Raw genomic sequence first — 12,136 nt, 5'->3', positions numbered from 1 at the left:
TTGACATAGGATGTACCTCGGGTCCACAGTCTTCATGAGATCTCATCAAATAGGGTTCTTGGTTGTCTTTCTGTTGGCTATATATATCTCCCTGTCCCAGCTCATCGGCAAGGTCTCTTTCAGATCCCTCATCGTGTTGATTAATGACCACTGCAGTGTCAGAATCATCCGCCATTTTGATTATCGACGTATATCAAATCTAAAACATATTTACAAGTTTTTTTTTTTTATATACAAATGTTTTTTCCACCCCTCACAAAAGCCTCTAAGGTAGGTTCATATCCTGGATGCCACTTTGGACTGTGACATCCCACTTCTGACACCATTTTTGTAACAGGCTGGCCTCATTGTCCTCCTTTCTGCTGTTGATGGTTCAGACATAACTCATATTCTTTGTAACAGTTTATTAATAACATCACAAATAAGTTCCTATAACAATTCAACAGCTTGTACACAAAACTGTGTTGGTCCAAATCACACAATATCATGCAGGGTTTCGTGAGTGGTGGGAGATAGCTAATTAAGCCCTAGGTCACCATGGCAAAAATAATAAAGGGAATTAAAGGGGAATAACTTTCCTAATATAGAGAGCTAGCCTACTATGGGAGTAGACTTATAAACTAAATACATGTTTACAAGGGGTTGTCAGCAATTACTTTGTCAGGAATTACATTGTCAGGAACTCAGCTGGCAGTAATTCAAAGTGTCAGGAATTACATTGTCAGGAACTCAGCTGTCAGTAATTCAAAGTGTCAGGAATTACATTGTCAGGAACTATATTTGTCAGGATTTTTATAAGATGGTAATAGAACACCAGGTTGCCAAGTTATGTTAACATTCTAAAGCAAATTACTTGTGATAACTAAAACTCTCTATAAAAATTATGATCTTGGTTTGTAGAACTCATCATACCTATTAGGTCTGAGATAATTGGCGGAGCTACCAATGGAGCTATCTGACTAAACTGAGCAGCTGCCTCCCTTATATAACTTTTGCACTAGTCACTAACCAATCAAAATGCTCTATTCTCCTGACAATTCCTGACAGGAATAACTCATTATAAATAAATCAATTAAGAATAATTAAAGTGTTCAATTCTACCTAATAACTGTTCTTGTACTAATTCTATATCTAAAGCTGATGAATTACTTACTTAATACATCAAGCAATCACTATCTTGGAATAGGGACTATATCCTTGGGTGAAACTACATAAAGCTAACAACACTGACTGTATTACTCCTATTCTGGGGCAGAGTTAAATAGTACCAATTAAAAGATCTAATAGAATTAGAAAACATGTCTACAGGTAATGCATTAAGGATTAGTTAATAACAATATTATTTTAACAGTATCTACTTATACTTGCTATTCATAAATGCAAATGTTCAAATTATTGCGCCAAGTGAACTACTTGATGATGTCACACAATGGCAGCCTACATGCACTAAGTGTAGAAGCCATGTTATTTATAGTGAGGATAAACTTATATCATCACTGAAACTACTGTAAGTACATTTTAATGGTGATCATCAATAGGTTCCTTTATCCCTAAAATGAAGAGTTCTTCATGAAACCTTGTCAAATAAAAATGCTTTAGGAAATAAGTATGTGCATGGATAAAAATAAAAAAAACATGGGACCGACCAACACAGTGTAATATAAACAATAAACAATGACAAACGTTGACATCAATGACCATGATTAATGGTAAATTCTTGAAATAGTAAAATCCACCCCCTATATAAAATCACTTGATGGCTATTACAGTCCTATTACATCTCATTTATGATCAAGATAAATTAGGGTCGGTCTCTTAATGATGAAATAAAATCGAATATCGTAAATGTTCTTATAAATGATAGTGTTCATTTTATAATTTGACGTTAATATTAAACATATTCCAATTTTAGGAATATCAGTTATGTCAGAATTAGAGAGGGGGAGGAGGATAAAAAGAAAAAAAAGAGCTGTTATTTGTTTATCATCTTGCTATCTAAAATGTGTTCAAAAAGTAAGCTACATTTTTTTATCTTCCAGGTAAACGACTTCAGGGATAAAATTCGGTCGCCGTTTTATCTGTCCGGTTTAAGAAACTCAGATAATATTCGTTTGTTTCCATCCCTCCAATGGAATTTTAATTCAGTTGCACATTTTACTCGTTTTAGAATATTTATTTAAGAATCACAAATTATCTAGTGAAAAAGAAATTGTTGCATTAATTTCAGTAAGCAAATTATGCATGAGATCAACGTGTCAAGATCTAAGTATTTAGATCGAACATCGTAATAACCTGCATGTATTTAAGGCAAATTTTTCAGACAAAGTTTGTTGGTTTAAGAATGAATATCAGAATGAAATTTCAAGATGCTGTTTACTGTTTTATTTTGCTCCTTCTACATGTATGTAACATAGGAGAAACGGTAGGATTGTTGGTACACGGGAACACAGGGAACTTAACCGACAACATTCACGGGTTTCCTGGACAAAATATCGACCTAGCGGACATGATGCAAATGCTTCTGAACCAGACTGCGGAACTGGACATTATGAAACAACAAACGGCGGCAGAGATAGAAAACTTAAAACAAAAGACTGCAGAGATAGAACACCTGAAACAACAGACTGCAAGTGACCAAACCACCATACAGTCACTTCAAAATCGAGTGTTCTTCCTGGAAGCAGAACTTAACAAACTGAACGTATCCAAACTCCCCTCTATCCAGGAGTTCTCCACGTATCTGAGTAGCATGAACCAATTAACTCATAATATGGCGACAAATGAGGCGAATGATAGAAACCTGACACAGAGGTTAGACGTTGCGGTTAAAAGTCTAGATGACCTTAAAGTCCAGGTTAGATACACAAGCCTATCATTGTTGGATATTAGACAGTCTATGACAGACGAACTGAATGGTACCTTACAGGCAATTCAACTGGTTGAGGATAGAGTAACCGAACACATTAAAAGTAAGTATGCCATTAAACATAAGTTGTTCAATTTCATCACTGATACCTTTCTAAAGCGGGTATTCTACTTGTAATATTCATTCGTTCGGACAAATTAGTTACTTTTTCAATTGACTAATAATTTTATTCAAATTCAATAAGAAATTCTCTAGGAATAATAGATACTTATTTGTAATTTGTTTGCATAATTGTTTTTTAACAAAAAAATATTATTTTTATATTCAATCTGTATATTTTTGGAACAATTGTTTTCAATGTAAGAGAATAAGTATTTTATACACAATCAAAGATAGGGGTGATGATTTCTTGTTGTGGTTTAAACTCTTTTATAGCGTTAGAAGTCGTAATTTAAATCATGCTATTTTCAAACTTCCCCGTATCCTTTATTTAGATAAGCGATTTTATGCAATCATTCCACACCGTTAATTTTCATTTAGATTTTAATTTAGATTTAAATGGGCATTAGCACCATTTTGATTAAATTTTACTTTTCTATTTTCATTGTTTTTATTGCTTTAGAAATGCATTTCTAATGATTAATCTAAAGTTAAGAGTCAGTCGTAGAGGCACGTGTATAAGCAAGATACAGGGCTCACAATTCTTTGATATGTAAACAAGGCTCGTGCCCTGTTTATGTTGTTCAATATACCAGTTAAAGTTCATTTATAAGCTGTTTTTTTTCTTCTAATTCGTGTGAAGTTTAAATAGACAGTTCCCAACATCTATCACATTCAAAACGTAAACAAAAACATGACGTAAGCTTTGTTTTCATATCAGAGAGTTGTTACCTCTGTACTCGCTTAAAACACGACGACTGACAGTCAAGTTCTGATTGACAACTAAAAATGCTTTGCTTAAGCAGTGTAAACATTAAAACGAAAAAATACTTTTTGACCATGCCCCAAAAAATTAAGATCGCTTCACAAACCGTTTTTTACGTAATCGGGGCGAGTGCACTCTTGGTGATCATGAAAAAGTATCGAAAGAGAATATCCACAGCCAGGGGCCTCACCAGAGAGGGCGAGTAAATCACTTAGATTAGCGAAGCACACGCTATTGTCACTAATTCAATCATTCATACTGTGTTGAATAATTCATCAATGTGAATTAAACATTATATTTGAGAGAAAATTACACTTATTTTTGTGCATGTACATAAGAGCATGTGCAGAAAATCTTTATTTAGAAGAAAAGGCTGAAGGAAAAGAAATTTAAAGTGTCACGTAAAACACGATTTGTCCATCCACAATATTATACCATCCAGTAGGCGTTATTCAAATAAAGACTAAGATCATTATTTGTCAACGATGTACTTATTTTATCTGTCTCTTTGTTTATAATATATCTAGTACATTCTCCTTAGCCAGAGATGTAGGCAAAGGGGTATCCAAAAAAGCACGATTTGTCCATAACTTGTTCAAAACAGTACTATTTCATAATAATCGTATCATAAATGATTTAAGTCCATCCACTGGTACAATGAAAATATATCATAAATAGTCAACGATGTATTCATTTCGCGTTATTTCATATCTTAAATTTATCTGTAATTCGACTATTAGTGATATAATTTTGAATTTGTATCATTATTGGACGGGTATGTTAATGATAAAGTAAGTAAGTAAGTAAGTAAGTAAGTAAGTAAGTAAATGATTTATTATAGTGACATGTGTTTTATAAACAAATAAAGATACATGTATATGATTTAATACCCTAATGAATAAACACCCGGCCCATCGGACCTATATGTCACTTTATAAACATGAATATACAAATAATAAGTTTACGCATTGTTATTTTTTATACAGGATAGATTGTCTGCACATAAAAGCTGAATATACAAATTTTGCCGTTTGTCTAGGAAAGCTAGATAAGAGAAAACCAGTGCAGTCTGAGTCTGACATGTTTAATGATCGATTATTAAAGCCAATACTAGTCAAGAATTCGGTTCTAAGTTTTGAATAAGATGTACAATGTAATAAAAAATGAAATTCGTCTTCTATTGCTTCTACAGAACATATAATACATAGCCTATCGTTTACTTCCTCCCCCCTAAATCGCCCTGTTTCTATTCTGATAGGAAGAACACTATACCTAAATTGTGCTAATATAGATCTATGAGGTTTGGGTATGTCCATTGTAACGTATTTTTCTAAATTAAAATCACTTTTGAAAGACCTGTAAGTTCTTAGTTTTGAAACACTTTGTAGTTCATTTTGCCAGTCATTCACGAATTTCTGTTGAAGTTTGATCTCGGCTACGTTCAAGTTACACACCTCCCGATTTAAGAAACATGTTGACATAACGATAGATTATAATAAAAGTTTAACATGATGTGACCAGTTTTGGTTATTTGATTTTTTTAAGTCCCACATAAAAACTAATTTTGTAAGTCTGTCGTCACTCATAGTAACAAGATGGTTCCACAATCGTAGCATGTTAAGTTGATGGCGATAGAATGAAGAAAACCAGCCACTATCTCCTTGAATAGCTAAAATCGGAGTAAACCGGTGCACCCCTAGAAAGTATCGCAGCGCCCGCAGCTGTACGGATTCGATGTTGTAATGTTTTGTGTGCCCCCACACTCCACTGCAGTAGTCAAGAATTGGCACAACTCCACTTAAAAACATCTTTTGGTAATATCATGGGGTGAAATTTCAATGAACTATAATTCAAGACATTTTGTATAAAACTTCAAATTCACATTCCTTTATTTGTTATCAAATTGCTATAATATCTTTATCGCATTTTGTCTTTCAAAACATTAATCCCAAAACACTTGTTTACGTAAGGCGTAATAATTATTGCTTAATCGTTTTAAATTAACTCTTAACTTTGTGGACTTGATATAATTGACTCACTCAATTTGAAGTTTTACTCCGTGTCATCTGTCACTCATGGTTATAGTGCTAATTACTATTGTTTACTATTCTTATTTATATCATTTGTTCATTATTACCATCAGTCAAGAATTAGGCTTCGGATTGTTCGGGTGTGGTTTTTTGATTTCCAGAATTCACCCTACCGACCTAAAAGTTCAAATAAAGTGCTTTTTACCATCTAGAGCAGTTTAGTCTTATTGTCGCCGGATATATAGAAACACCATATTTTCCCCGGTGATAGTAAGTGTAAAATCCTATCGATTTGTTTGAATGTATTTTCGAAATAAGACCTCCTAATGCACGTCCTCCGGATTTGGCGAGGTTTTCTGTATTATTTTTAAATGTAGCAAATTCATCGAAAAGAACACCAAGATATTTATAGGATGTTGTATAGTCAAGACATTCCCCCCCAATGCAAAATACATGATCACTTCTCTTTCGCTGACGCTTACGAAAATGTATTACTTTAGATTTGAGAGAGTTTATCCGTAGCCGCCATTTCCTACACCAGCCAGACACAACATCGAGCATTGCATCCATGTCACCCTCGTTTTCTGCAATTAATGCAATATCGTCTGCGTACAGAAGGACGTTAAGTTTTTTGGGGCCAATTTGAATCCCACTACTGAGATGTTTCAGTTGCATGGCGAGGTCGTTAATAAACAAGGCAAAAAGTGTTGGTTAGAGATTGTCTCCTTGTCGAACACCCGATATACATAGAAACCAGTCTGTGTAATGATCACCCAGGCGTACAAATGATTCGGTATCACAATACAGAGATTTTAACGCTTGGTAAAATTGTCCATCCACTCCGTTTTTAAGTAAACAAAATTCCATCAACTCTCTGTCAACCATATCGAATGCCTTTTGTAAATCTAAAAAGGTAACAAATGTGGAGTTTCTATTTTAAACTATGCTGTTCAGAGTAAACACGTGATCCAAACATGATCTTTCGCTCCGAAATCCGTTTTGTTCATCAACTAGTAGGTTAAAGTAATAATTATCATTAAATGTCAGGATTCAGACCACAAACGCAACAAAATGTAATTAAAGGATACTGTGTCATTAGAGAGTTTTCCATGGGCTTTGACCATTAATGAAACAATTACTATTATTATGAATGATGAATAGCATTGTTTTGCAAACATGCATTTTTGCACGCCAATCTGCCTATTTCCATGTTAAATGTAACTGTAAAGAGTTTTAATAAATTATGCAATCGGTTTTATCTGTAGCTTTCAATTCTCTATTGATTTCAGGTTTATTATATTAAGTACATGAGTATAACAAACACGCTATTTTACATACTTACGCAGCTCCTATTTTGATTAATGACGAGTTTAGTTTTAGTTTACTAGATTGTCTTCACTACTAGTATTACTCCTTCTCCATACCTCATTTATGGATATTTGAGGTAAAAAATATTTGCGTATTTTAGCTCAGAAAAATGCAAAATAGGGACTAATTAATTCTCAAAATAAGAGGCAAAACGATCTAAAACAAATTTTTATCATATTTGTTAATTCTACAATATTCAATTAACCTTGTAGTATACGTAATTGAGTATGCATACTCGTTAAAAGTAGTGGTTCATATAAGCTTGTGACTAAAACTTAAAACCTTAAGTTTATACCAAAAGAATTGGTAAAGCCAAGTAGAAACTTGAACTGAATAATTTATCTTATACTCCTCTTAGCCAAGAGAAAGATAATTAAACAGAGGCAAATGCAAAAATGCAAACATGCAAATCTAAAACAGTACTATTTCATACATAACTGTTATATCATTAACGGTTGCAGTCCATCCCTAAATGCAATAAAAATAAAAGTCAACAATTTCTTTTAATGTTTTTTCTCCTTTCATTAGTGGATGTAATTTTGACAAAAAATGACATGATTTTGAAATTGTGGCATTAAAAATTATTCATGTACATTAATTTTTTTTTATTGATAAAGTTATATTATTAATAGTCAAGATTCTGATCAGTAACGCAACTTTATTTTATAACTGCTTTTTATTATTAAAGACTGCTATATGAGTGATGTTTGTGGTTAAAGGAAACCTCCTTTTTTAATTTCTGTGGTGTAATTTATTTTTACGTTGATAATTCACTATTTAATTTTCTATGAAACTTATGATTCATGATAACAAAATCTAATTATTATTCAAACCTCTTGCAGATGTGTCTAAAAAAATAGGATTTACAGCATCAATTTCGTCTGCTAGTTCAACTTGGAAAAGCGGAACTCTGGTATTTCCTGTGGTCATCACAAATTTTGGGAACGGATACAACTCACGTACCGGGGTATTTACCGCGCCCATAACGGGGGAATATGTCTTCTTTGTCAATGTGCAGGCTTACAGTTCCTATACCATTTATGTAGACGTCGTGCTGAATGGAGTAATTCAAGTCAGAACATTTGCGTCTGGTGATTCTTACAATACTTACAACGCAGGTCCAAACCTGGCAGTGTTAACTCTACAAAAAGAGGACAGAGTGTGGATACAATATTACACTGGTCAAGGTTATCATAGTGACAGCGGTCATATAACCACCTTTTCAGGGTTTCTTCTCCAGAATTAAATTCAAACAAGGCGAAATTAAAAGGTTAAAGCGACTGCGAGTTTAATGACCGTCAAAATAAAAATAAATTTAAAAGCTGTTTATTTTTATGTAAACAGAGCTAAATATCAGTAACAAGTGAAGGTGTTCACCAAGATACTTATCTTCTACTTTGGAATCGACTCGATCCTTGAGGCTGCCGTGCCATGGTATCACGTGACAGTTAAAAATAAATCACTTTTTTTTACCTTAACAAAAAATAAACAAGAGGCCCATGGGCCACATCGCTCAACCAAGGAACAAAAGGAAAGATAACATCAGCTTAATGGAGTCATAATACAAACTATCTGGACAATGTAGTATACCACATGTGGATCCTGTATAAATAAAAATCCATTCCTCCCTGGATATTCTAATGTTTATTATCATAAGTCCCTTTTCTAACAGGGTGATTTTACAGTCAAATCACATGTTAAGCATTGCAGTTCTTAATAAGATCCTAAACAATTGTTTATATATGGGATATAAACCTTCATCAAACTCTAAGCCCCTTGAAAGGACCAAGAATTGCCCAGGAGCCAAAGTCTAAACAATTTTAAAGAATCAGCAATATGTCAAGATGATTGCATATAAATAAAAGTATACTAGACTTTGACCCGTACGTGAACGTGCGTATGATGTAGAACATTTATGAAATAGATACATCGACACACCGTATTGTTGACTTTTACATAACTAAGCTTTAAGCCTACGATAATACTATTAATTTCACTACACTCTGCGTAGTTAGAATAATCTAACTGTGTTTCGGCACAGGCCTTCACTACATTTAAAATGCCTCCCATATACCCATATTGTAGCAAGAAATTGCAAAACGATTTTGGAGAAAATTAATGAAGATGCATTGAAAATAACAGTCAAATTATTTATAACAAACCATTTTGAGGCTGTAAATACCTTTCACTCCAAAATTTAATTCATATTAATGAAGAATCAGCGACTGGAAGAATTCAACACAATGTTTAAAATATATCATACAAAAACAGTACTCTTCCGATTCCCCGGTATTAAAGCCCAAAAATTCGAGTCTATTATTTTAATATAGTAGTATAGATATTATAACATTTCAGCTTTTGTAAATATTTAAAATGTTTTTCTTTGTAAATCCCCAATATGGCCCACCCTACTCCTCAAGATTTTGATTTGAACACATTTGAATCTACATTCTCTGAGGTTGCTTTCACTAAAGTTATAGCTTTTCTAGGCATATGGTTTTATAGAAAAGTACTTTCCCCTTTAATTCTTAAATCCCCCCCCCCCACGTTGTGACCCCGTCCTACCCTTTGGGGTAGATTAAAAAAAATTCCTGTACATTTGTATGTAAAAATTCGACCCCCCATTGTGGCACCACCCTTCCTCCGGGAATCATGATTTTCACATCTTTGAATCTTCACTTCCTGAAGATGCTCCACTTAAGTTTTATCTTTTCTGGTTAATTGGTTTCTGAGGAGAAGGTTTTTAAAAGATTTATTCTATATATACCTATGTAACAGTTTGACCCCCGTTTGTGGCTTCATCCTACCTCTAAGGATCATAATTTTCACAACTTAAATCTACACTACCTAAAGAAGCTTCCACACAAGTTTCAGCTTTCCTGGCCGATTAGTTTCTGAGAAACAGATTTTTAAAGATTTTCCCATATATATTCGTATGTAAGAAATTGACCCCCCCCCCTCTGTGGCCCCACCCTACACCCGGGGATTATGATTTACACAACTTTGAATCTACACTACCTGAGGATGCTTCCACTGTAGCTTCATCTTTCTTGGCTGATTAGTTTCTGAGAAGAAGATTTTAAAATATTTATTCTATATATATTCCTTGATTAGAATTTGATCCCTAATTGTGGCCCCACCCTACCAAAGGGGGTCACGATTTTCACAACTTTGAATCTATACTACCCAAGGATGCTTACACACAAGGTTCAGCTTTTCTAGCCAATTGGTTTCTGAAAAGATTTTTAAAGATTAATTATTTATATTCCTGTCATAGTTCCACGCCCGTTTGTGGCCCCACCCTACCCATTGGGATCATGATTTTCTCAACATTGGATTTATACTACCCAAGGATGCTTCCCTGGCCGATTAGTTTATTAGAAGAAGATTTTTAAGGATTTACCCGTATAATTTGTATGTAAAAATTCGACCCCCATTGTGGCCCATCCTAACCTTGGTGACCATGATTTTCACAACTTTGAATCTACACTACCTAAGGACGCTTCCACACAAGTTTCAGCTTTTCTGGCCGACTGGTTCTTGAGAAAAAGATTTTTGAAAAGTTCTCAAATTTTTTAAAAATAATTCTTAATTATCTCCCCTTGAAAAAAAGTCGTGGTCCTTAATTTTCACAACTTTGAATGTCCTTTGCCTCAGGATGCCTTGTGCCAAGTTTGGTTGAAATTATCTCAGAGGAGGAGATGTTGAAAACGTGAAAAATTTACAGACAGACGGACAGACAGACAAAATGTGATCAGAATAGCTCACTGGAGCTTTCGGCTCAGGTGAGCTAAAAATGTAACACTACCTTGAAGTTCATTCGTATGTATGATACAATAATTCAATCGGCAATTAGTTCATCTTTATTAGTATTACTCCCATTGTTATTCAAATAAAATAAATATTGTCTTTTTTTCGGACCCCCCCCCTCAATTTCTTCAATTTTATTGAAAATACTACGTATTTTTCATTAACAGCAACAAAGCACAGGATTCTAGCAGCACTTGTCAAGTGTTTCTGATATTTGCCAAATTCATCTTTCATTACAATCTGGGTAGTGTTACACTTTTGCCTTTTCTGTACACACTGACAGAGTAAAGCCGGTCAATTCATATAAATGTCTATAGCGGTGCGTCTTTTTACCCCAATGAACCCCAATGATACCCCAATGAACCCCAATGATACCTAATGATACCCCATTATACCAAATGATATCCCAATGAACCCCAATGACACCCTAATGAACTTTAAATACCACAATGATACCAAATATGTGCATACAGTCATGTAGTTAACATATTCCGCGCAAGGCTGTGAATAAACACCGTTTACACATTAATATTATGGGGGGTTCCTTTTTTTAAGTATTCTTTAAAATCTTTAAAAAACCAATACCCCTACTGAATATTTAGAGGAGCGAGCAGGGCTCTATAATACAATTTTGTTCCAAGGTCAAATTTCTCTTAAACTTTTTATTACTGTCCCAAATAAGAATTTAAAGCAATTGGGGAGCAATTTTAAAAAGCAACTGGGGAGTGAGGGGTTCTCCCTTTTAACTTTTCCGTTTTCTGCATTTATCATTTATTTATAGACGTAGAACACAATCTGTTCATTGTTTACCTTCAAATAAAGTACAAGGACATGTATTAACTTATATAATATAGGTATCAACTACCAATCTGTCGTGTTATAAAAATGAAACTAAAAAACGCTAGCGTATGCTTATTTATTTGCATACTTTAAACCACTCCTTGCTAGATCCAAAGTATCCCAATTGTTAACTCGCCTTACACTTTTTGTCTTGATGTTGATTAGCAACCTGCGATCATAAAATTCAATACATACCCCTCCGACAATTTTCAATTGTTATTACACACCCCTTTCCGCTAAGCATCAGCTATAATGACGTACAGTTCGGTATGCGACGTTTAAACTCCAATCCTCGAC

The 12,136-nt window shown here is 34.0% G+C and overlaps 1 protein-coding gene across 1 annotated transcript; it reads left to right on the top strand.

The window, feature by feature from the left end:
- Positions 1–2,348: 2,348 nt before the first annotated feature.
- Positions 2,349–8,811, top strand: LOC128185761 (uncharacterized). The gene is made up of 2 exons (XM_052855422.1): positions 2,349–2,969; positions 8,032–8,811. Exons 1-2 carry the CDS (start codon positions 2,354–2,356, stop codon positions 8,433–8,435), a joined length of 1,020 nt encoding a protein of 339 aa, XP_052711382.1. The 5' UTR covers positions 2,349–2,353; the 3' UTR covers positions 8,436–8,811.
- Positions 8,812–12,136: the final 3,325 nt, after the last annotated feature.

Source organism: Crassostrea angulata, chromosome 5 (assembly GCF_025612915.1).
Source record: "Crassostrea angulata isolate pt1a10 chromosome 5, ASM2561291v2, whole genome shotgun sequence".
Classification (NCBI taxonomy): domain Eukaryota; kingdom Metazoa; phylum Mollusca; class Bivalvia; order Ostreida; family Ostreidae; genus Magallana; species Magallana angulata.
This window is presented reverse-complemented; position numbering and strand designations above follow the sequence as displayed.

Bases quoted from the DNA above. Each gene is read 5' to 3' on its own strand.
- LOC128185761 (XM_052855422.1), top strand. From the start codon at position 2,354: ATGAAATTTCAAGATGCTGTTTACTGTTTTATTTTGCTCCTTCTACAT. The intron at 2,970-8,031 runs GTAAGTATGCCA...AACCTCTTGCAG, and splicing joins AGTAACCGAACACATTAAAA to ATGTGTCTAAAAAAATAGGA.